Below are 26,265 nucleotides of genomic sequence, written 5' to 3'. Positions count from 1 at the left end.
CTTCAGTATTATCTTTAAATCTGAAAGAGGAAAATATTTTCTTAAATTTCAAATTTAATAGGTGGCAGAAAGGAGGAATGAGTCCACAGATGTGGTGGTGGTGATATAGGAAAGCACAGGAAAATAAGAGGAAAAAAGAGCACTGATGATGCAGAAATTTGAAGTAAGACTGCTAAAACATTCCTTGTTTCTGTCTCTCGCCTGACCTCATCTATTCTTTGCTGCTTTATTGAATTTTCAATGGAAGGTATTATCTCTATTACATTTCTGTAACACTATTCAAATCGTTGTTTTGCTCCTGCATTTTAATTAGATTTTTGCATGGAATTTTTTTTTTTCTTAAATTTTGCTGTGTTTCTTCTCATTAGCCCCAACATCACCACTAGATTGGACATGTTTGTAAGTCACCATACGGTATTACATGCTGGGTTCTTTTTTTGTGTTTTAGTTCATGATACTCTGCTCATTGTGTGTTTCTATTCTCATGATTTCCAGCCCTTTCGTATTTCAGTTGCTTGAAAATTGGTCCTTTGTGCTTGAGATGAAAATCCTCCTTTCTGTTCAGCTTCACCTCGGTATAGAAAGGGTAGTGCTTTGTAGCTCAGGCCAGTGTTATGTGCTCTGCTTTCTGCCAGCGGTTTACTTCAGTAGACCTGCTCCTTCCCAGTTTGCTCAGTGTTGGTGGTATTGTAAAATGCAAAGAGCAAGTTAAATGGCCTCTATCTGCATGTCCCTTCTTAGGTCTCTTACACTTGCTAATTATCTGGATTATTGACTGACTCAAACAGATCTTTTCTAGAGTCTGTACAAAGTTTGATAATCTCTCTGGTGTGTCCCCCGCCCCACTTCTGGGCCAACTGCTGTTCCCTTATTACTGAGAGCAGGTGCTCATGCAGTTTTTCCCCTAGAACCAAAGAAAATAGTTTTCCTAACTTCTGTGTACATAAACTCATTGTTTCTTTGCTTAAAATTATAATGGGCTCATACTTATGGGATATTCCATATTGATAAACTCACTATCAAAAATAGCTTACATGGCTTTTTTGGTTGGCAAGAAGGAAAACGGTTTTCCAGCAAACTTGCTGTCCCTTAAAGTGAGAAGCTGACTGGCCAAGTGTTCTTCTGTGACTGGCCAAGTGTTCTTCTGTGACTGGCCAGATGAACATGGCTGTCTTCAAAAGTAGTTTACTTGTCTGATGGAGAAGAGAATTGATAGTACCTCTCCTCTCAATGAAATGTAGAAGAGTAGGAGCCTGCCCTGTAGCCTTAGTCATAAAAACACATTGAAACCTCTTCTTCCAATGAAGTAAGATCGAGTTGACTGAAAGATCGTGGTAGTTCTGTGTTGGATGTTTTTATTAAAATATTCTGGGTTCACTTGGAAATAAGGGTATATCAAGTTATATAAAAGTAAAAGACTTCTTGTAACTTCTTTTACTGAAATGCAGAAATCTTTTTCTTAAGTTCTAGCAGCTTGCTGAGAGTGATGTCTGCTCATGTGGCCAGACAGTGGTTTGAAACTTGGATTAACCTCTAAACTAGATTTTTAGACTGTGCTTTTCTTCTGCAACAGCCACAATCACCAGCAGAACTTTAATGAACATCCAGCAGGATGTTAAAGGAACCAATACTGAAAATGATTAATGATAGTTAATTTTAGCTCTTCTGGAAGTATTTGCTCTCTTCCCTGAGTTGGGAACTAATTAGTCCAACTCTAGCTCTTACAGCCTTGACTGAAATTACGATCAGAGCACAGAGCTTGAGTCAAGCTGGTACTAAGTTCTATGGTGTCCCCCCTGATTTTCTTCCTTTACCCTCCTTTTGCTAAACTGCCATGCTGAATTTTAGGATTCACCAAAGTTTCTTTATTAGCTTCAAGTTAATTTAAAAATATGTGGAAATCAATACTGTGTCTTTGACATCCCTTCTTTCCATTAGTTATTGTAGCATTCAGTAAAAATATCTAACTTTGTCTGGCTTTGCTTGGTGGTGTTTCACACAGGTGTAACAGGCAAAGGCTCAACAAAAGTCTGCAGGTGGAAAAGCTCTGGGGATTTTGGCACCTTGATGGCAGCAAGTTCATACACTAGTCAACATTTTCAACAATTAGTGAATAAAAATAGTTTCTCAAGTATGTGTTTAAAAAACCTCACTGAAGCTACTCCAGGATGAGTGCATCTTAAAATTACATCACTTACTAGAAGCTTAGCTTCATGCATCAGATTTAACACATGCCTCGCTTTGTTCTCGATTCATAAAATACAAGTGTTTGTTCCGATTGAGCAGTAGTTGAAACTTTTGAGATAAACTGTCATTGTGAGGCTTCAAAATATTTTACGTTCTAATCAGAACTTTTTTTAAGAAAAGTTGATGGTACAGGCTATGAACAGACTCCAAAACACTTGTTTAGTTCATTTGTGGAGGACTTGACTGGGCACACTTTAATGTGAAATCTTACATTTTTCAGGGATATTTTTTGTTTTATATTTAAAAAAAAAAACATGCTGCCCAGCAAACTAGTTTTGTACCCAGATATAAACCCACAAATATATGGCAACTGCAGACTAACGATTGACAAAACTATTAAATTTCTCATCTTTCAGGTTCACCTTTTTATTCCCTTGAAAGACCACCAGTTGTTCTATTCCTGGACACAGCTATACTCTCCTCTTTTCTGTATGGCATCATATAGTAATTGCCATGCTTCAGGAAACTAGAGATTAGCCTCGTCTGGTGGCTTAAGACAGTAAACACTCACTAGAGGCAGTGCAAGCCCTTTCAGTTCCAGAAACTAGTACCAGATACTTGAAAGGATGGTGCCAGAAAACAAGCAATAGAAAATTTCTCTCTGAGGGAGTGTTTTTTTTGGCTCCTGTCAGCTGTTTATGTTGTGAAGCATGAGAATTTTTCTTACAATTGCTGTTCATTTTTAATGTTCCTTGTACAACGTTTATTTTTAATACCATTAAATGTAAATACCATTGTAAATAAATATCTTCTGTCAATGAAAAGCAAGTGTGTTGCTGCTTTCAAAGTATGCTGGCTGATTTTTGAACAGAAAAGAACATCCAGTCCCAGCTACTTTACAGATAATGTAACCACCAAAAAAAAAGGTGGTTGTTCTACCTTTTGCAATTTAAAAAAGCCCTCTTAATTCTCTGATGAATATCTGCAAAGGAATTATAAGTGATATGCTATGAGAATTTCAATAGGTAACTGTATCTAAGTGCACAGTAGAATCCAGTCTGCTTTTCATAAATAATTTAACTCTTAACTGTGATGAAAACCTGCCTTTGTCCTTGAATTCAGCTGCCGTTACTGCTAAGCACTAGCATATATATGTTGAATAAGAAGGTGTTGGACGGTTTTAATGTGGTGTATCTTCCCCTTTTACACTTTCTGCCCTATTTTTCCTGTCATCTCTCTTGAGCTAGCTCTGAACTTCCCGCTGGCTTTCTGTTTAAGATTAGTAATGCCTTCTTAATTAGAAATAACGACTACTGTATTGCAATAAGCGTTATGCTGCATTTTAAAGCATCGTCACATAGGTGAACCCTCTGTGACAGAGATGCACTTAATGTTATACATAGAAGGTTTTTATTAAGTTCATTAAAGTGGTGGACACTGATTAAGCAAAATTAGTGAAAATTTTGTAGTATTTTTACATACTAAATTAACTATTGATACTTATCTGTGATCAATCTAGATATGACTTAACTATGTCTTGCGGTTAGAAACTGAAACATACATACTTAATTGATTTTCGTATACTTCTCACTTCTAAGAGAATGTTAGACAGCACTTTGTGCGTTACAGATGCTGGTCCCGTTAGTGTGCTGTTGCACAACCTGCTGTCAGACTTGTTTTGTCTCTATATGTTTTACAATATATACAGGAAATAACCTGATTGTGTGTACGTAGTGATAATGCTCAAAAATAAATTCAAGAGTTAGGAAAATGCAAATATGTCTAAAAAGAAAGGTTTCTCTGTAGAGTTCTTAGACTCTAGCATGAACATACCTGATGATTACAAAAAAAAAAAAGGACCCAACAGCACAAATCTAAAACAGTAGATATTTTCAGTTGTGTAATTTTTGTTTGTTCAAAGCAATGCATTTCAGCTTTGGAAGTTACTCAGCATTCTACCTTCAATTCACTGAAGAATTTAAACATTCACTTTTAAGTTTAACATGTGAGTAGTCCCATTAGTTATAGACTGAACCCTGCATGACCCGGTTCCCACATACACTGGGACGCAGCTGGATTTTTTTCCTCTCGCTATAAACCCTTAAAGAAGACATTCCCAATGAATGTCAACAGATGTGAAGGATTCAGATCACTACATGCCATTACTGGTAATTACATGTAATATAACAAGATTTTTTTTTCATGATTCTTCGGAGTGCATTTTCTGTTATGCAAGCTGTGCAAGCACACAACTAGCATTAAGTTTAAACTTTTTTGCTAGTGTTCTAGGATTTTGTAGAATTCAAACTATTCACTAAGTGATGTAAGTTCATTTGGGACTAACACATAGAAATTCTAAGCATGTTTATGGAAATACAATTTGGGAGCTGATTGCCTGTTCCAAGTAATCTTGGGGAAACTAGTTTGTTAACCCACACGTGTTTACTGATTTTTTTTTTATTTCACTTTTTTACATTCTGATTTTACAGATGGTAAAATCAAACTGTCCTGTTATAAGAGCTTTTGTGTGGGAACAAACCTTAGTATGATTGTAGAACTGTGAAAAAACAAACAAACAAACAAAACACCAACTAAAAAAAACCCACACAAAACAAAAAAAATTGTGAACAAGGCTTAATTATGTCCCATTTTTCTACTGGTTTAGAGGAATGCTGATGATCTAGGAGACATTCCCTGTAGGTAGATTAAAACTCTAGCAGTCTCTCAAGATACTATTTTTAATAAACTTTGGTTTATGGAACAGAGTTCTGAAAGTATGGTGAGAGGAATTGTTCCTAATCTGCTGAAGACTGAAAAGGAGCTTTTCCCTTAATTTCTTATTCACCAACCTCCCACGTTACACTAAAAAGAAAAAGTGTGTTGTGCATCTGTAGACAGAGGGTTTCTGTGGCATTCATTCTTGGAGAGGAGAATAGGAAGTGAAAGATCTCATAGGACAGCTTTCAGGAGGAGTATAGTTCACATAATGTGATTGAGCAAAGAACACTAAATTACTGGAATTAAAATATGTTTTTACCCTTTTTGCTAACCTGATTGGTGTTATCAAAATAGTACCTAGGTTCTTGTAGAAGCAGGGAATTGCTAGGGGAATGGGTAACTGTCAGATAACATTTTAAAAGCCTTTCATAAAAATGGAATGGGCAGAATAATCCAATTTGTCTAGTAGGCTGGAAGGAACTAACAAAGTCTAAGGGAATTACGTAGAAAACTTACGACATCTTTCTGCTAACATGGTTGTTTTCCATTATTTTTGACTTGCAGGATTTTTGGTCTTTTTTTTGGGGGGGGGGAGGGGGCAGGTATGGGATGGAAAAACTTATCTTGAACAGTAGTAAGACCTGATATCTCTTTACAGACCCCTTTGAAATAGTCCTCTACAAAGGCCTTGCTCTTCTGAGAAGCGTTCTGTTATTTTGGGGATACAGATTACAGGAAGGTGAACGTTACTGTGTGGTGATGAAAAGGCTTCAAGTCTGGCCAGTTCAGGTGGAGGATACACAGCTCTGTTTACTCCCCATTTAAAACAGCATAAGTGAACTATGTCTCTTTAAAAAACAGAACAAAACAAAAAACAAACAAGCAAATTGAATTCTCTCTAAATCAGAGAGTATTGTTGCAGTTAAAAGATTATACTACTTCTTTAATATATATGTATATATAGTTACAAATACTTGTTTTCTGTGGAATGAGGATGTTTAAAAAGTACAAGATGATGCCTTAGGAGTGTCATCTCAGTATGTGTGTATACATCCAAATAATTGCTGAAAAGGATCTAGAAATCCTACAGTATCATCTATAAAATCCTCTTTCCAGTTTCTGTGCCTTCAGAATGGGGCTCATTCCTAGGGGTAAGGATATAACAGAAAAAAATTAGCTGCAACGATAAACCTGATATATCTATAATTGATGGTTTATACAGTTACATTATAAAGTATATAGATATGTTATAGACTGTAATAAAAAGGCAAAGATCCAAACCAACTTTTTTGCATCATATATTGTATTCACTAAGTCATATATACAGGAATTAGAGTGAGGGGGGGGAAAAAGTCAAGTCCTTAATTTGTGTGTACTTTTCCAGACATGTGACATGCTGGATTTGATTAAACACTATTACACATAATCTTTTTATAGCTTGTTACACCTTTCACCAGCCAGTATTTCTGTTCAGTGTCTTGTAAAGAGCAACCCAACAAGTAAGTTGGCTAGAAGTATTAACAATCAGTATTTTAATTAACAGGGTTGTGGCTACAATCACTTAGTTCAAAAATTTATTATGCATATGAAAAGTATTATTAGAGAAATACTTTTGTATCTGAATACTTTAAAGAATCTATATATGCTTGGTTTTAATTTATTTTTTCTGCAGATTATTTTTAAAAGGTTAGAAGAAGTTGTAGTAGGTAGAACTGACAAGCATTAGTATATTGGTTTATGCCCAGATGTTAACTTGTTATTTTAAACAATTTCAGTTTATCAAAGATCTTTATCTTCAGTCTTTCATTTCAGTTTGTTTATAGGCCATTGCCATGACTTCTAAACAATTCACACATTTCAATTCATTTATCCATAAAGCATCACTACAAGATAGGAAAATGATGCAACGTCTGTGCCTTTTACATACAGGGCTCAGAGGGCAGAAAGGGAGCAAGCGTTGTTCAGAGAGGAATTCCCATCCTGCCTCTCCTAGGTCACAGAGACACGTGTGTGACTGTCGAAGTTACTGAGCAAAAGCTGTTTAGAGTCAGCAAGTAAGGAACATAAACTACAGAGATTGCATGAATTAAGGTTTTCTGAGCGTGGTGCTTGGTGACAGGGGTTCTGTACCGAGGAGAGTCTGACTCCCTGGTCTTAGCCTAGAGCTAAGAACTGAAAACAAGTACTAAGTAAAATCTACCAGGCTTCTTTTTCTCTGGAGTTTTACTTTAAATTTTCTGCATCATTTGTCTCATTACAGATAGTAGTATCTACATCTATCAGCAGAAAGAAGGAAAAGCAATATACAGTGTCAATTGCTCCAATTAAAAAAAAAAGAAGAAAGAAATTTTAAAAGGTCTGATTAGATGATGCTGTTCAGTTAACTTGGTTATCTTATGTAATTCTTCTAAGTTAGTTTGTCCCTTGGGAATAGTTTACTTAAAACATATTTGGTGTGGGGAAAAAAAAAATTTCTCTCAAGAAAGCTTCATTGCATTAGCAACCTATAGCTAAGTATGTACAATGATCCCATTTAGTGCAGAACTTTGTCTAAGATGTCTCTCTTGAGGGCAGGATAGATAATTTTGGTTCAGTTGCAAAGGAGGATCCCAATTTTCCCCCCACTAGTGTCATAGCCCAGAGCACACTGGTTGTAAGATTACTCTCTGCAGGAATTGCCAGTTATTTGTCTTTATAATGGTTATGTTTTTAAAGATGGAAGTTTCTTCTGATGCCTATGGTCAATTTTAATGTGCTGATGATGGTCAAAAGCCTGTTGATAAGTACCTAATGATTTATCTGCTCTGGTTACAATTTCTGAGTGTCCTGACATCATCTACTGCCTTTCGGCTTTGTGATCTAGGGCTAGTGAGTAGTGACTATCAAACCTGGCTTCTGAGAAGCCCATCAGTCAGGTGCCATCCCGTCACTGTCGCTCCCTTTTGAAGACTTTTAGAGGATGGATGCTTTGGTTGCTCTGTTTGAGTGTGGCTCTGAACTTGAACTGGATTAGCCACTCTGAACCTTTTTTCCCTCAGGGTACATATTTGGGCTGGTTTAACTCAGGTTAGGTCTCAAAAGAAAAGCCTAAATCAGGCCTTGCACAGGATGAGCTGTCATCCAGAGATGGCCTTTCACCAGCATAACTCATTCTCCAAATGCAATCTCACCAACCAAACAGAGTAGCCCTTTGTCTCCCAGCGCTCTTCCGTTACTAATGGTCTTTATTTCAGGAGCAACAAGGCCAATGTAATTCCCGTTCATGTGGGTAGGGTTTTTTTCTGGTTTTGCAGGGCTTTGGTTTTTTCGTATTTATGTTAGGACTCAAGTATTCTAGCCTGACCACATTTTCATACAGTTCAACCAGTTGTTAACTGTAATGGAACGTTTCTCTATAAGGGCCTATTGTTGCCCTTGAATGAAAATCCCTTGTCTTTCCCCAGAGGCTGCAGGATAGCAAGTACCTACAGAATATCATCAGCTGAAAATCTGCAAGCATGAATTGCCTTCCACTATGGAGGAAGAGCACTTCCTCTCTTACTACTGGCTGAATCATTCCTCCTGAATAAACACTCCGAAGCAAAGTTTGCTCACCATTCAGCTTCATGTTTTAGTTGAGAGAGAGGGATTTAGTCAGAGCAAATCCAAATAGACAGTGCCTTTTATTTCTTTCTGCATCAGAAGAGCCAGAGAGAAGGGAAACAATACATGTCAAAGTGCCCCACTGTTGGTAGGACAGACTACCAGAGCGGTCGCTTGTGAGCACATTTTTTCATCTTCACAAATTGAGGATCCTGCTCTTCTCTGAGACCTCACATATTGCAAGGGCAGTTCTGCCTGCCGTGGCTGGGGGAGGAGAGTTGAGTTCCTTCATCCGTGTTGTCAATCAGTCCTTAAAGTTGTCCCTCATATACTTACCAAAGCTGTATTCATTTCTTCTTGGGTCAAGAATCTCTTCCCTGTTTGTCCTTTCCTCTGGAGAGGAGGAATGTTGCACTTATTTGATGGAGAGAGTGCTCTGTGTGTTAACACTTTTTTCTTTTTTTGAGATAGAAGTATATTGATTATTCTAATTTGATTTTTCTGTGGCCTCAGGAAAATTTCAACCAATAGTAGTTTTTAATGCCTTGTAGAATGGAGGCCTGTATCAAGACAGCTTGTGCTGCTTGAAGTTACGAGTTCCATCGTGTGGCAAAACAGTACTTGTGGGAGCTGTCTGACTTTGATGGGGAACCCTTTATCTTTCATGGAACATGCTACCATTTTCCATACTGTTTTGTAACTTCAGTTCCTTTGTTACAGACAGTCTTTCCTTTCTCATCTTGCTTTTTTCTTTAGTTACTGCATGCTGCTTTGTTTTCTGGCATTGACTGTTGGCTTTTACTGTTGACTTTCCCTTGAAGCGTGCTGGCATGGAGGGAGATAGAAGAAAGAAAGTATCATTCATTATTTCTTCTCTAAATCCCTGTAGTTCAGCTCAGAAACCTGATTTTGTTGTGTAGCAGGAACAGGCATTTCTTCTTGACAGGTTTTAGATCATCTGAGCAGCACTGATTCTCTGTCAAGGTCAGTCAGTCGGTTTAAAATGAAATGATATCACAAGGAGGGTTTTTCTCTTGAAACTCTTGAGTGTTAGAAAAACCTGAATCCCTCTGACCTTATAAGAGGTTACATCTCATGAGATTTCCTTTCATCATGTGCTAATTTAGTTTTCAGATCCATGATTTAATTCCTCGCTTATTTTCTGACAGGACAGCAAAAGGGTAGTACCGATAGGATAGGAACAAATATGTGTTTGCCTTTCATTTCTACAATATTTCACAGAAAGTGGAGTGAAACACTGTTGTTTTCCCTTACCACCTACATACAAGCGTTTCATCACTTTTAACGTTTAAAACATTGTGTAACGATGTAGGGCCAAAGCCTAAAGAAAAGTACCAGTTTGAGCAGAAACTTCACAGAGAGTTTTTGTTGGTGAAGTGAGCATAGTTTGAGGGAGTAATCTGAGGAGAAGATGCTCCCAGTGATTAGTGAGAAGGAATGCAACCTAGATAACTCAGAAGAGGTTTTTTAGTTTGATTTTATGTTTTGTGACCTGTGCTCTGTGATGTTTTTCATTCGGTTTTACATTACAGTTTTAAGGTGTGCACCCTTCAATTTTTCAGTGTCTTTTCAGTATCTGTGAAATCTCAAAATGAACAATTTTAATCTTAACAGGACATGGAGCAGATGTGAAATGTGTTGACTGGCATCCAACAAAGGGATTAGTTGTATCGGGAAGTAAAGATAGCCAACAGCCCATCAAGTTCTGGGATCCAAAGACTGGGCAGAGCCTTGCCACACTGTAAGTTCTTGCCCATAGACTTTGATTTGCTCAAATATAAGCTAACTTTTTTTTTTTAAATTTGCTTCTTAGCTTTTTGTCTCACGCTTTTTCGGCCATACACAATTACTTCAGATATAAAGCTAGTGCTTTAGCTGTGCCAGAAAATCTAGAGGTTAGATGAAGTCAAGTCTATACTTGGAAAATTGTGACTTTAATGTTCCTTTTTTAAATTTACTTTGTCCTTCTCCATAGACCTCCTAGTCACACAGTTCTCATTTGAAAAACAGAATTGAGATACGGAAACACAAATGAGATGTTTCTTCTGGCTGATGAAAAATTTCTTATGCTACAGTATAAATGTGCACAGTAACAGAATGCTGTCTCCACGAGCACTACCAGTTGCTCTGAGGTACAAAAGAACAGGATTGAGGCATAGGGCCTTTGCAGAGAAAGACACAGTATTATGGTTTAGTACCCTGAACTGCTTTGTTACTGACCTGAATATTTGGAACTGCTAAATTATCGTGTTTTTCATCTGTGTCTGAGAAGTGAGTACCTGGACAAACAGTCTGTCCTTCTCTGCTTGCAGACATGCTCATAAAAACACAGTGATGGAGGTGAAACTGAATCTGAATGGCAACTGGCTGCTAACAGCTTCTCGTGACCATCTCTGTAAGCTCTTTGACATTCGTAATCTGAAAGAAGAACTTCAGGTCTTCAGGGGTCATAAGAAGGAGGCCACAGGTTAGAATTCATTATATTATGTGGATTTTTATTAAAAAATAAAGCTTTTGAGATCTTGATTCCTTTTCATTAGAAATCCTAGTGTTATACTTTCTGATTGTGGTTCTCTTTTGTATTTCAGCTGTGGCCTGGCATCCTGTTCATGAGGGCCTCTTTGCCAGTGGAGGATCTGATGGCTCTTTGTTGTTCTGGCATGTTGGGTATGTGGCATTTTTATCAGTACGTTGGAAAGATGTTGTTCAGATGTGCTAGCTATTATACTAAACATAAAATACACTTTCAATAACAACTGAATAGCAAAAGTTTTGTGTTGTATCTGTAACAGATATTCACCTGTATGATGACTGATGAGGTTTTTTTTTGTTTGGGTTTTTTTAATGCGTCAGGGTTGAGAAGGAGGTTGGTGGAATGGAAATGGCCCATGAGGGAATGATCTGGAGTCTGGCGTGGCATCCCCTTGGACATATTCTCTGTTCGGGTTCAAATGATCACACCAGGTATTTTCAAGTATTTAAAGAAAAGACCTAAGGGAATATATGTACATTTAGAAACTTCTTAGAAAGGTGCATGGCATCAGTGAACAAAGAATAGATTGGTATGATTCTGATACACAACCAATAAGCAGAGAGACAAACTTAACTAAATGGGAAGGCAGTGATGTTTTAAATTAAAAGGTAGTGTCTAACCTCTTGTCCTTTATCTAAAGAAGCCTTAAAAAATACTAAGATTTTGGGTTTGTGTGATCTTTGCAATCTCCTGAAGAAATTTTTTAAAAAGAATTGTTGTCATTTTTAGCTGAAGAAATATTCTTGCCTCCACAGCGTTTTTTCCTGCAGATCATCTGCTGGTCATGCCTGTCTTTTCACATTGCAAACATGTTTGGGGCCTATAGTTTGTGCTTTTGGGTTAAACGTGGTGTAAACATGGAGTATTTTGTAAATGGAGTAAATTTTTGTGTGTGGTTGTGTGTATTGACAGGATTAGTTGTATATAAAGAATATATTTGAATTGAGCGAGAAGTTTTTGGAATGGACTAGAAATATGTCTATTCAGGATCTGAAGTTGATGCCTTGTACTTACACCCCTTATGCTTTGAAGTATCTTCTGAATTGTAACTATGTGATTCAATATGATAATTGTTAGGTTTTTATTTTTGGTTTGAACTTCACACCTAATGTTCAAACCTAGCGCTGAACTTGATTTAGTAAGAGTTAAATCCTTATATAATCAAGATAGCACACTAAAAATTAAAGAACTAATTAGATTTAAAATAATTAATACTCTTGACCCTTTATTGAGATTATATAATTTCCTTTTGACAGCAAGTTTTGGACTAGAAATCGGCCTGGAGATAAAATGCGAGATCGTTACAACTTGAATCTGCTGCCTGGGATGTCAGAGGATGGTGTGGAATACGGTAAGGCAATTTCCCTCAATAGGGAAGAAGGAGGGTTGGGGTCAGGAAAAAGCCTAGGTCATAGCTGACACGAGAGGGAAGCATCTGGGTAAGATGATGAAGCAGTATTATAGCATTGGTGACTACCTAGACAAAGACATTTTTTTACAAGAATGATTTTACTCTCCATGTTATCAGCAATCACCATTCTAACAATGAGTTTTCTTTTGTTTCTGCAGCTCCGGGAGGTAAGACCTGCTCTGTCAATGACAGGAAGGAGGTTTGGCTCTCCTTCTGGCGATATCTCCAGTTTACTTTTCTTCCTGAAAACTTCACGTGACTTCAAGACTTTCAACAGTCTGAACTACAGCAGGAAAAACGTTGAAATTATTGAACTTGACTAAAATCTTAAACTTTACCCCCTGCTCTTAATGATTTATCTCGGTAATTTTAGGCTGCTCAGGGTTGCCCAGCTCTATGACATGCCTCAGCAACCTTTTCATCTCTGGGGTTGCATCTGTTTCTTCAGATTTTTGATTATTTCCTCTTTCGTGTTTGGAAATGTTAATTAAAATGCAGCACTTTTATCCAATTTAAGTTTTAAAATATATATATTTGTTATAACAAAAATTGGAATGGGTATGGGTTATTATTTTCTTTTCTGAGCTCTTACCTGAAATGTAACTTTCCTGAAAGGACATAGTTTCTGACCTTTTGGGATGTATTTATGAATCTGAATTTGCAGTTCTTCTAATATCCTGTAATTCCTGTGTGGAATTAAAAAGCGACCCACGGGTTGTGAAATATGTAATGATACCAATGGTAAAAGCGTGTGAGAATCCAAAGGGATAAAATTATAATTTAAAGAAAAATGTTCCAAGTATAACTGTTATTGTTTTTCTCTAGATGATCTGGAACCTAACAGCCTAGCAGTTATTCCTGGGATGGGAATACCTGAACAATTGAAAATAGCCATGGAGCAAGAGCAGATGGGTAAGTAATAGCTGTGGGGAAGCATTTTCCTGAGCCATCCAGATACTGTGTGACTTCTTTTTCATTCCTTTCATATGTTTTGGCAGCACAGCCACATTTTTTTCAAGTTGTGTATTGTACATGTTTTCCATGTAAAGAAGGAAGAGTTGAAAACCTCTTGGTCTCTTTTGCTAAATAAGCTGTAAAGAGAGTAACAGGATTTCTCTGTAAACCTGCATTGCTCTGATTGTTTGTCTCTCTGATGCTAAAGGGAAAGATGAGTCCAATGATATTGAAATGACAATCCCAGGACTGGACTGGGGAATGGAGGAAGTAATGCAGAAGGACCAAAAGAAGGTGCCACAGAAAAAAGTTCCCTATGCAAAACCAATACCAGCACAGTTTCAACAGGTAAGTACCTGATACCCAGTGAACAGGAGAGCACTTGTCATTTTCCCATCTTCAAAAAGTGCGTGGCTGTTGAAGTGTTCTGGATTTCCAGTATCAGCTCTTTTATGTACACCCGGTGCAAAATAATTTACCACAGTAGTTAGCTTAATTACTATTTAAGCATAAAATATTTGGTTAAATCCCTTATATCTCATATCTGTACCTGGAAAATAGGATATTATAAGATACAGAAGTTTTATTCAGCATTCTTTTTAGGTTCTGAATATCCATGCTACACAGTGTTCCAGCATATCCTTTCCAAATGCAGCAACATATGGCATGTATGTTGCTCCACAGAAATTCATCTTGTGTTTGCTATTCTTTATAGGCTTGGATGCAGAATAAAGTTCCTTTGCCTCCCCCACCTGAGCCATTGAATGATAGGAAGGAAGATATTAAGCTGGAGGAGAAAAAGAAGACGCAGGCAGAGATTGAACAGGAAATGGCAGCACTTCAGTACACAAACCCACAACTCTTGGAGGTGTGTATGTAAAGACAGTTATTAGCAAATTTGTTGTAGTGCTCTATGTGGTCTATTTGGACCTCAACACTAAAATGTGTAGCTTGCTTTTGCAGTACTGTTTTCACCTTTTTTCAAAAAAAATTCCAATTGAACGGGATATTGGACTTAATGCATGATGCTATGAAACCTTTAGTGAGGCCTCCTCATTCCTGTTAACTAATACTGATCTCGTTAGTTGTATCTCTGTTAATTAAGAGAAAAGCACTAAATCTTTTTAAATTCCTGAGAAATTAGATGATTGTTTTTGATTTTTAGTTGTTAGATATACTTCTGTGCTTAGTTGATTTTCTGGGTCTCTTTTTTCGGACAGCAATTGAAGATTGAGAGACTTGCACAAAAGCAAGCTGAGCAAGTGCAGCCGCCACCCCCCGGAGGCTCTCTCCACGGACCCCAGCCTTTTCCAGGGCAAGGCCCAATGTCACAGATGCCTCAAGGATTTCAGCAGCCCCTTCCACCTCAGCAGATGCCAATGAATATGCCTCAGATGGGACCTCCTGGTCCGCAAGGACAGTTCAGACCTCCAGGACCCCAAGGACAAATGGGACCTCAGGGTCCTCCGTTACACCAAGGAGCTGCAGGTCCACAAGGGTTCATGGGACCACAAGGACCTCCAGGCCCCCAAGGGCCTCCACAAGGAATGCCACGGCCTCAGGATTTACATGGACATCAAGGAATGCAGAGACATCCTGGCCCTCATGGGCCAATGGGGCCTCCAGGTCCACAGGGTAATGCTGGCCCACAAGGCCACTTAGGACCACAGGGTCTACCTGGGTCTCAGACTCATTTAGGACCGCAGGGTCCACCTGGCCCACAAGGTCACTTGGGTCCTCAAGGTCCTCCTGGTGGTCAAGGAATGCAAGGGCCACCTGGTCCCCGAGGAATGCAAGGACCTCTTCCTCATGGCATGCAAGGAGCTCCAGGATCTCAAGGGATGCAGGGCCCTATATCTCAAGGGCCTTTGATGGGACTTAATCCAAGAGGGATGCAGGGTCCACCAGGACCCAGAGATAACCAAGGACCTACTCCACAAGGGATGATGATGGGTCATCCGCAAGAAATGAGAGGTCCTCATATGCAAAGTGGTTTACTAGGACATGGTCCCCAGGAGATGAGGGGCCTCCAGGGACCCCCGCCTCAAGGTACAATGTTAGGACCGCCACAAGAATTGCGTGGGCCACCAGGTCCGCAAGGCCAGCAGGGACCTCCACAAGGCTCTTTAGTAGGGCCTCAAGGAAACATGCAAGGACCTCAGGGACAACCGAACCCTTCAAGGGGGCCGCACCCTTCCCAGGGCCCTCTGCCTTTCCAGCAGCAGAAAACGCCTCTGTTGGGTGATGGGCCTCGTCCCCCATTTAATCAGGTATGTGTCGGTCTGTATAGCAAGAGGAGTGTTAAGAATGTAGGAATGATAACATCATGGGGTAGAAATGCAAAGCAAGAGCTGAGGGGCTGGAGGTTTGGTATGCTTGGAAGACTGAAGCCTCAGGAAAACTTAAATGATAATGAAAAGAGTGATGTAGTTTGGAAACAGCAGAGGTAACTGTAGAAAAGGGATTGTTGGAAACACTGGTACAGAAATCGGTCTGCTATGTAACCTTAAGAGAAACCTCAGATTTTTAATTTAAAGACACAAATGTCTTAAATGGGGAATTTCCTGGGGAGTAGGTAAGCACTAATAAAAGCTGAATTTAAGCAAACTGAACATCGGAAAACTCATATGTATTAATTAAAGCAAGCTACTGCCAACTCTCAGTTGCCCCAGAGTAGTTAATCTGAACTATGGGATGAAATTTACCATAGATGCTGCCACACCTGGAATCAGCTCAGGTCTGGTTGAACTTACCAGTTCAGACTAAGTGCAGAGGAACACAGCTGTCCTGCTTCCTACCTTGCTGTAGAAATCGTTTAGCCACCTTTCTACTTTCTGGAGCACAAGCTAAGAGACTGGCGTTATGTACCATTAACTCATTACTGCTCCATTTGCCGAGGAGCACGAGAGGGAGCCTGGGTGTCCGACGGGTTCGTGTAGGAGTAGCCCAGGTCTGGTAGGCTGAGCAGTGAGCTGGAACTGCTGAGCATGGTGGATGTGTGCTGACTGCCGTGCTGCCGGGACATTTGGCTCCAGGAGGGTGCACCAATGTACTTGAACTTAGCTGACCTGGGATACTGGAGAGTGTTGCTTATAGATGCACCAATTCATTCTGCAGGAATCAAGTCAAGTTTTGATTAAGTCTAATTCAATACCAGGTGCGACTGCTCTGCCCTCTTCAGCATCTTTTGTAATGGGCTTATTCCCTCCTCTGATCTATCACAAATAATGCAGAGCTTTCTGTATTTATTAGCTCCTTCAAGTTCCTATTTTTATGGCGCTGCTTCTGTACTTAAAATTCCTCTTGATTGTCTTCAGCTTTAAGGTGAATTTTGGAGGGGATGTTTGGAAAAAAATTCTACTTACTCTATTTTCAAAAATTTGTAGGTTTTTTAAGCGGAATTAACTCTTTTAGACGTAATAGTTTCTAGTTAAAGCTTTAGACAAGTATGCGTATAGTCCTTGGTGTGTAGTCCAGTACCAGTAACAATGAGTGATGACATACTGAAATGAGCTTAGCTCAGGGATTCCATTTCAGACTGAGGCAGGGTAGCCTACAAACTGTGGTTTTAGTTGAATGTTTTTTCCTTACAAATCAGCAATAATTCCCCCCAGAAGTCTGTTAATGTGACACTATTGCTGAGCTCTCAAAAGCATCACAGTTAAGTGAATGAGAGTTGGTTCCACAACAATCAAACTTAAACTAGCACAGTGTTTTCCATTGCTATCCCAGGCAGACTCACTTTTCAGCTTTGAGAATAATTGCCAGGCTTGTGTGTGTGTAAAAGTTTGTGTATGTTTACATATGTGTCTTTGACCCTGCTGTTAACACTCTGGTCAAAATTCAGTAAGTTGCTTTTGACACGTGGCTGGCTATTTGCAATGAATATTGCCATCTTGAAGTCTTTTATAGATACTAAAAAAGACAAAGCAACGTATTTTTGACCATTTTTCCTTCCCTGTGCGGCTTTAGTATGGTAATGTCTTTTAAAAATGAACGGTTTTTAAAATTCACCATGTCAGTTTTTTGCTCCACTTTGCTTCTTTGTAATATGAATATAATAGAGTTTCCTATTTAAAAAGGTGCTATCTGTGATTTTTTAAACAATAAGCTTTAACTTGTTTTTTGGTCTGAATTTAACATTTATCATCTGTAAACTTGCATAAATCACTTGCCTTCCTTTTCAGTAGCAGGAACATGTAAACATACATCTAGTTTTTCGAGGGCTTGTGGCATTAATACTGAATACTTAAACATATTTGTAAAGGTTAATCTCCGTATAAGATACCGCTGTTACCTGCAGCTGCTATACATTGGAAGGTTTTACTGCAGAGTGTGGGGGCGAGATGTATGTCTCTTCCTGAAAGTGAGATCTGCTACCTTCTGCAAACACGGAACAGAATAGAGAACTGTTCATGAGAAGGAAAATTGCCTGAGATATGGCTGTAGAAATCTTATTCTGGAGATAGGCATGTTGATATTAAAATGCAGATGGATAAATAGTAGTGGTAGCACTTTGGAGCTCTTCTGCTATTACTAGTTTAGATTTGATCTTCTCACATTCCTTTTAGATAGATGTGCTACATTTCATCTTACTGGTTGAGTGAGGTATGAATACTTCAGGCCAAACCTCTTGTCCACATAGAGACAAACTTTAGGAACTGGTGCAATATTTTAGAAGAAATGCAAATTTTTCTTGTTTTTCAGTTTCAAGCCCAGATTGGGCCCTGAACATATTTTGAAATGAAAGGCATGTGAAAATGCTAAAAAATGCTGCTTTGGTTAAACACTAGTGGCATAAATTTAAGAAGTTCAATAAAGTTTATTGTAAGTAAGCATATGCTAAATATATGAGAAATCATGGAACTCCAGCAAGGTTTTGGTCAAGAATAGCAGAAGCATTGCGATAGCTTGACCTTTCCTAGCCGGGAAATTTATTTGTTCTGGACTCAAGTCAACATTCAGTCACTAGGAAACTATTTTTTGGGTGTTTTAATAGGCATTGGACCAGGCCTTTTATTTTGCCTTCTTTTTTAAGTCCTTACAAAATTACTCGATGCAAGTGTGATGTTTGTAGTATATATTTGTGTGCTTTTTTGTGTTTATTGCCTATATTGCAGTTGAATAGAAATGTTTCATTTAAAACCAGTATTTCAAGATATGATGGGAAAAATAAACAAATTACCTTATTGCTCCTCTACAACCAGAGAGAGGGAAAAAAAAAAAAATGATAGTGTTTCACAAAAATAAGTGTAGAACATGAAAATTCTTTAACTTGATTCATGGAGAGATTAAGCATTGTACTTACGAGTACAATGACAGTGATGGAGCATAGGTTTTTAAGTATTTTTTAACTACCTGCAGTCTGGAGGGTTTTTTTACAAGCCTTTTTTGAAGGCTAAGTCTAAATTTTACGTATTAGACATGTCTAGGACAAAAATATTATGTGTTTAGCGTTTTCTTGTAGTGGTTTTGGGGGGTTGTTTTGGGTTTTTTTGTGATGTCAACATAAAAAGGTTTCGTATAGCCATCTTGCAAGTTTCACCTCTGTCTTCACAGTGATGCACGGGTATTGTTGGATCTCATTGCCTCAGTCAGTTACGTATGTGCCTCCTTTAGTTCCAGTCAAGTGCAAACCCCAAACGATGACTTTTTGTCTGGCCTGTGCTGTTTAACGGCAGACTCAGTTCAACCACATTGTTTCCCAACCAGTGTTGCTGTAGTTGGTCCAGTGAAAACATCATACCTGTAGAAATCTTTCATGGCTCTGTGACAGTAGCTGAATGTAAAGAAAAGTATTTATCCTTTAAAATTCACCAGAGAAGAAAGAGAGAAAATAACAAAAGACATATATATATTTTATTTTTTCTTTGAGATCATATAACTTACACAAACCTCTGCTCACTCTACTGTTTCTGGTGGAGAAAAGCAGGTGACAGCAGCTTTTGCCTTTAGCTCTGTCAATGCTTAATAACCCATTAACAACTTGTCTTTTGGTGCTTAATCAAGTATTAATACTTTCTTTTGATCCTAGAATTAGAATTCTAAGAAAAACTTTGACAGTATGTTAAAAATGAGACTTATGTATTTCCATGTTAACAGTTTAGAAAGGTTTATAGGAGAGGTACGCTTACGGCCCTGTTGTTGTTCCCCCTTGTCCCAACAGTCTTGATATTTTTATTTTTCCATTGTTTCATTTTTTTGTTCGTTTCCAAAGGAAGTCTTTGGTCTGTGCAGCTCTTCAACTGCATATAAATCAGTACCTGATATTTTTCAGACAAATATACACAGTTTCCTCATCTTCTCTAAAGGCAGCCAGAATATGAGCTTTGTCATCTTTGGTTGTTACGGGTAAAATATTAGTCCTCGAAATGCTAAGTTGCCTATAAAATAATGTGTTTCTGAGTGACTGAAAAGCATTACTGATGTGAACGTCAGAAAAATTAGGCTGAAACCATCAGAAAATCATTAGGCTGAAACCATCAGAAAATCAGCTATTTCTGTTGTAAGACCTGTGGAGATGCAGTCTTTATGTAAAGAAAATTGTTTTGCCCCATTACAAAATGCTTCAAAGCAAAAATTCTCATGCATGGCAATTCACATGGCTTTTCTTATTATATGCTTATAGGACGGACAGAACCCAGGACCTCCTCCACTGATACCAGGACTGGGGCAGCAGGGAGGACAAGGTCGTCTTGGCCCTCACAACCAAGGACCTGGTCTTAATAAAGGTAATTAAATATATTGTCTGTTCTTTTGTGAGTTATTCTCCTAAAAGAGACTGTTCTAGACAGAAGAGGCTACAGTGCCTCTAGACAGAAGAGGCTACAGCAAAGCACAGGGCCTTGGCAGAGAGGAAAGCTTCCATAGACTGGGGCTGGAATATAGAGGAAAAGTTTTTCCAAAAAAATTATTTAATGTGAAATGTATGGTGTATGCTTTATAGAACTATACGAACTAGAGCATCCTAGAGCGTTTTTAGAAAACGTTAAAGAAATCTGCTATGATTTTTTCCCTCAAGGTGACTCCCGTGGTCCACCAAACCATCACATGGGCCCTCTCTCAGATAGAAGGCACGACCAGAACAGTGGTGGTCCTGATCATGGGCCTGAGAGAGGGTTGTTTCGAGGTGGCCAGGAGTGGGGTGATGGTAGAGACAGCAGGGGCATGCCAGATAGACGAGGACCTCACCCAGATTTCCATGATGACTTTGATCGACCAGATGACTTCCGTGACGACTTCCATCCAGATAAGAGATTTGGCCATCGATTACGGGAATTTGAGGGGAGAGGAGGCCCACCATTGCAAGACGAGAAATGGAGACGAGGTGGACCTGGGCCTCCCTTTCCTCCTGATCACAGGGAATTTGAAGGAGGGGGTTCAAACCGTGGGCCTCCTGGTGCTTGGGAAGGACGGAGGCCTTCAGATGATAGATATCCACGGGATCCTGAGGATGCACGGTTCCGAGGAAGAAGAGATGAGAGGTAAGAATAAATCTACTCATTTTTTGGGGGTTAAAGGGTAAATGGAGGGAACTTTTTTTTTCCTGGTTTCCTTTTCATTAAGGAGTCTATCTGTTTCAGATTTATAAACTGGAAACCAATAAGGAAATGAAAACTCTAATATACCTGAGTATAGAGTCCATAAAAATCATTCAGTAATAGAAGAAACTTGAAAAATGGTCATTGTACACAGCAGCTTCCGTGTCTTTAAACAGTAAGTAAAGAGAAGGGAGGAAATTTGTAGAGAAGACCCAGTGACACAGGATGAAGATTTGAGACCGTTTTGATGAAAACTGAGAGGAAACTTGAAGGTTAAAGTGACAAATTTTTGATTACTAGAAGTGGATTTTGAGACCTTGTCTCCAGTCACAAACTACAGCATGACTGTAGAGACTGTAGAATGAGCTGTAATATACTTGTAAGGAGCAGGAATAGCGATCCTACTATCAAATGTAAGGGGCAGAGCTGCAGCATCTGTTGGACTGTTGAGACTATTTTCTCATGGTTTTGCTTGTAGAAATTTTATTTCTCTTTCTGACTTATTTCTTAATGCCAAGCGAAAAACTCAAAAATAATCTAATTTACAGCAATGTCCGTGTCATTGCGCACAATTTCCAAATAAATCACAAAGAGATGAATTTGCTCCCAGTTATCAATGTAAATATGGAGGAATTCCGCTAAGTCAGCAAGATTAACTGTCATCGAAATTGCTCCAGATTTATACGACTTTAACTGAGTTAAATTTGGCCTCCAAGGTCTAAGCCTCTCACTGACCACCAACTCTATATGTATAAGAATGTGTACTTGTACAAATATATTGTGGTCTCCACATAATGTGAATTTTGTGTGTTTTAGTTGCCTTTTTAATCATTTTCTTACATTCCTTTTACTTTGCATCTATACAGCTCTTCTTTTAGCTATTTTCTACCTAGCTCTGTAAAGATGTACCTTCCTTTTGTATGAAGAGTATGAAAAGAAATGAACAGTAACTAAAAGAAGGTAACAATTAAAGCCATTTTTAAAACGTAAAAACAGAGAGAATCCAAACTGAATGGTCTGCATTATAGAATTCTAAAAGACGTAGCAGACAATGCTTTTAGAAGCTCAGTAAAGATTTTCAGATCTTACATTGGAAATGCTTAGGGTAGAGAATATTTTATGATGATCCTGATTTTTAAAAAGGTTTCAGGAAGAGAGTCTAAGAACATTGTGACCTGTAAATCTGACTTCTGAACTAAGAAGAGTCTATTTGTCAGAGTGCAAGAGTTCACGCAGAGAGTTTGGTTTAAAAGGAATCAGCACAGGGCTATAAAAGGCTTATTGTGCTTGCAAACAATTCCTTTGGATGAAGGTCAATTAGGTGCCATTTACTGCAGATGCTGAGGTGAACTTAAAAATCCCAACCGTTCATTGAGCTGACTTGGTTTGGAATTTAGATCTAACTGGTTTGATTAGCATGAGAGGGAAGTGTGTGTATGTGTGTTTCTCTCCGATTTCCCGTCCTTTTCATCCCTGTCCTGTTCTTACTCTACCTGTGCATATCAGCCTGATGCTTCTACCGCAGAGACCTGCCTCTTCCTGCCTGCTAATCTGCACAGTGTGTAGTTCTGTACCTTAAGGTCCTAGGCCTCGAGGAAGAAGATGTGAGAGCAGTCAAACAGGAACTGAGCCCTATGCAAGGCAGGGTTTTACATGTGACTGATACGAAAAAGCGAAAGAGGATATACATAACACAATATTAGGAGCTGTGGCTATGTCAGGCATAGGTATGATAGATTTCAAAACTAAACTGTCCATAACATTGCCTGGAAACAAAAGGAAAGGCCCTAATCCTGCTAGCCATAGGGCCGTGCGTTGCAAATCTTGGTAATTTACAAGCTAAGCAGAATCACACCATGTCAGTATTAAAATCGGACACCCTCTAAACAGCTAGAGGACTGTGCTGTTTCAAGGCTAAACAATATTGCTCTGTGGTTATCTGAACCATTTGTACCTGAAACCGTTCAGTTTGTTTTCCTGAATCATCCAGGATAATGTAGAATGGTTCATTGTCCATACACAGCACTCCCTCCATCCACTGTTGTACCTATACGGGCACAGCAGCCTCCTCTCTGTATTGTGTTTGTTTTCTGGGAGGTGGAGACAGACCTATTGTTTTTAATTAAAAAAATGTAAAACTTTAAAAATATTGTATTGTGTTATGACTACTGTTAAAATATTTAAATTTGTAATTAAAAGGTTAATGTTGTTAAAATTCTAAATAAAAGTATCTAAAGTTTTGCTTGTAATAGGATGCACTGTGTCGTTAATGAGCTGGGGAATGGGATGTTGCACAAAGCCAACGCCACTCGAGTACTATGGTGCTTACAGTTCGGCCAGTGTGGAACTGGGAAGAGAGGGGAGGTGGGGGGCACCAGTGTGAACGGGCAAAGAGTGCCCCGCATTACCTGTGCCATCACTGCGGGGTGGGCAGGAGCAGCGTGGGGTGGCACTGTGAGGGCTCCTGAACCAGTGTGCCCGCACCCCCTAAACATCCCGCCTGTGCTTGCACAGAAACTGGGCTGTAAACCGAGCCGGTTGTAACCACTGGTGGAGTTTTGGAGTTTGCACTTTTGGAGTTGCAGTAATACACAAAACACGTACGACCTTTTACAAGCACTCCAAGTGTTTAAACTGGTAACGTAAAAAACAAAACTAGTAGTGTTCATGCAGCCATCTACAGGCTTACCTGAAACGGCACCGACAGTTCAGTAAGAACCATTCTTCTCTCGGAAGATCTCTGTTAAAACCCCAGTGTGATACTGGAGGAGCGACACTCATTTCAGATGAGGTGCAGAACCCAATCATACCAAATTACGGAAGATGCCATGGTACTTATTAGAAGGAAATTATCAACTTCAGTGTCGTAACTACATTTTGCAAAACAAAATTCTTCATTATTGCGCTTGGATAAACTGCTCTTCACGTTGTAGGATGCCACTGTGCAGACTGTTCAGCAATCATCCCTTCAGAGCCAAGTACAGTCTAGATTCGTTTGCTACAACTGTGAACTTAGAGAAGAATGGAATGAAAGAGAGAATGTTCTAGCAAAAGAATCCCAAATAAATAGGAATGAGATACTGGAATGTTTTGTTATAGCCATGACTCTCATTGCTTGCATTTTTTCAGTTTGTTTTTATCACTAAAATGGAAGGGAAAAAAGGGAAGGGGAAAGTAAGACCACTACAGTTAAGGGAAATTCACTTATACTTTTCCTCACCTTACCTTATACCTGTCATCACTCATTGATTGTTTTTTCTCCTTTTCATTAAATGAATACAGTATATTTGACAATATTTTTCTTGTATGAAAAACCAACACAATCAACAGAAGGAAATACAAGGGAAAACTATAAAAATTAATAAACAAAGTGCTCAAAGGCAGAAATTGAGCACTTTTCCACCTACAAATCCTATTCTAGTAACCTTATGTGCTATATAATATTAACTAAAACAGTTCAGAAATGAGTTGATTATTAAACCGAAGCTGACTCAAGTTTGTTAATCTAAATTCTGCCTAAAAACCACATTTGTACCATGTTTTTTCTTGTAGCTTCAGAAGAGGCGGACCCTCGAGACATGAGGGCCGGGGACCCAGGGGCAGAGACGGCTTTCCTGGCCCAGAAGATTTTGGGCCAGATGACACTTTCGACTCTCCAGATGAAAACTCAAGAGGAAGGGACCATGGTGTTCGGGGGCGAGGTCGTGGTGCTCTGAGAGGTGAGGGGAACATTCTTCCACACTGAAATGCAACAATAAGGAAGCAAACACATTTCTTGGGCAAATTACAGTATTTTCATGAATGCAATGTCTCTTCTCACTCCTGTCCCCTGCGTCTCTTACTGCTCAGGAGGCCGGAAGGGTTTACTTCCTACTCCAGATGAATTTCCACGCTTTGAAGGAGGGCGGAAACCAGAATCCTGGGATGGAAACAGAGAACCAGGTAAAAAATTTCGTGAGGTTTGTTTTAGATAATAGACTAGACTTCTACAATATAACCACTTACAAATATTTTTCTTAAAAATCATCTCTTTTGCCTGTACCTCATATGCTCGTTACCAGTTTTTTTTACCACGAGAAAAGCAAAACATAGTTCTTTGGACTTCTAAATTTAGGAAAAAAAATAACTATAGAGAATTTTAACTGCCTCTAAATGCAACTGTCTCACTGAACAAAAAATGATTGTGGCTTCAAAGTCTTGATTGTAAGTTGAATTCTTGTACAGCCCAGAACCGCCTGTTGTTGTCACCTGTGGATGACTGAAGCAGATCTCACAAGTTTTTTTCGAGATGTGTATAATGCCCATAGTAATCTTTTTCTTGGCTGGCATCTTCTCTATTGTTCGCAAAAATTAATGTTTTCAGCCGCAATGTCTGACAGCTCATTGGCAACCCCATATGGGGCAAAACTGAGTTTTAGAATGTCATGGAAAAAATGAGCACAAAAGACACATGAATCAATGAAGATATGGTTGTCTCTAAAATATATGAAAATACTTTATACTGAAAAGAACACTTTTATATGTCACTTCTTTCCCATCGTCTCTTAAACCCGTTTTACCTTTAGCTCTCTTACAACTTATTCATGTAATGTTTGCTTGTTTGCATGGGAGGGGGGAAGCTTTATGTAATTTTAGCTTAAAATTGTGTGCCAAATAGTGTGAAGAGTATGTAATTTTATGCGACTGCCTCCAAAAATGAGGAATAATGATCAGATGAACATTACTTATTATTCTATTTTTCTTCTTCATGCTCAGGTCCTCGTCCAGATCACCCTCCTCATGACGGGCATTCTGCAGCTAACAGAGAACGTTCTTCTTCGCTCCAGGGCATGGACATGGCCTCATTGCCACCACGTAAACGTCCCTGGCACGATGGACCAGGAACCTCTGACCACAGAGAACTGGATGCTCCAGGTGGACCTCCAGAGGAGAGGGGAAAAGGTAAAAGCCTCTTGTATTGAAAACCTTGTGTAACACCAGCATGTTTTTCAACAGTACGTTTATCCAGAACTCCTTATCTATTCAGAGGGGATAAAGCTGAACTGGTAAATATTTGATCTTACCAGCTGTGAAGCTGAAGGCCAGTCTTGCAGGAACATAAGAACAGAGGGATTTTCTGAGATATCAAATTAAAATCTTCTCTCCAGCACCATAAAATCCTCTTCTTTATTGCTTGGTTCAAAAGCAGTTAGTTTTTGGCTTCCTATTTGTCCACTTGGAAAACTCTTGTTAAGAGCTTTTTTTTTTCCTCTTAATTTTCAGAGTAGTTACTTGTTAATATTCATGCTTGTGCTAGTGTTCTTTAACTCAAATATCCT

At 38.9% G+C, this 26,265-nt stretch overlaps 1 protein-coding gene across 1 annotated transcript in view; it reads left to right on the top strand.

Moving 5' to 3' along the window:
* WDR33 (WD repeat domain 33) overlaps positions 1 to 26,265 on the top strand; it is a 70,700-nt gene that overhangs the window by 41,413 nt on the left and 3,022 nt on the right. Inside the window, exons 8-21 of the mRNA XM_086618667.1 lie at positions 10,123 to 10,249; positions 10,821 to 10,975; positions 11,097 to 11,175; positions 11,362 to 11,472; positions 12,298 to 12,392; positions 13,278 to 13,364; positions 13,615 to 13,754; positions 14,122 to 14,274; positions 14,627 to 15,676; positions 20,035 to 20,137; positions 20,428 to 20,890; positions 24,500 to 24,666; positions 24,797 to 24,889; positions 25,703 to 25,888. Coding sequence (XP_086474793.1) covers positions 10,123 to 10,249; positions 10,821 to 10,975; positions 11,097 to 11,175; positions 11,362 to 11,472; positions 12,298 to 12,392; positions 13,278 to 13,364; positions 13,615 to 13,754; positions 14,122 to 14,274; positions 14,627 to 15,676; positions 20,035 to 20,137; positions 20,428 to 20,890; positions 24,500 to 24,666; positions 24,797 to 24,889; positions 25,703 to 25,888 — 3,009 coding nt within the window. The remainder of the gene's footprint in view (positions 1 to 10,122; positions 10,250 to 10,820; positions 10,976 to 11,096; positions 11,176 to 11,361; positions 11,473 to 12,297; positions 12,393 to 13,277; positions 13,365 to 13,614; positions 13,755 to 14,121; positions 14,275 to 14,626; positions 15,677 to 20,034; positions 20,138 to 20,427; positions 20,891 to 24,499; positions 24,667 to 24,796; positions 24,890 to 25,702; positions 25,889 to 26,265) is intronic.

The sequence above is a fragment of the Tauraco erythrolophus genome, chromosome 11 (genome assembly GCF_009769465.1).
Source record: "Tauraco erythrolophus isolate bTauEry1 chromosome 11, bTauEry1.pri, whole genome shotgun sequence".
Lineage (NCBI taxonomy): Eukaryota > Metazoa > Chordata > Aves > Musophagiformes > Musophagidae > Tauraco > Tauraco erythrolophus.
This window is presented reverse-complemented; position numbering and strand designations above follow the sequence as displayed.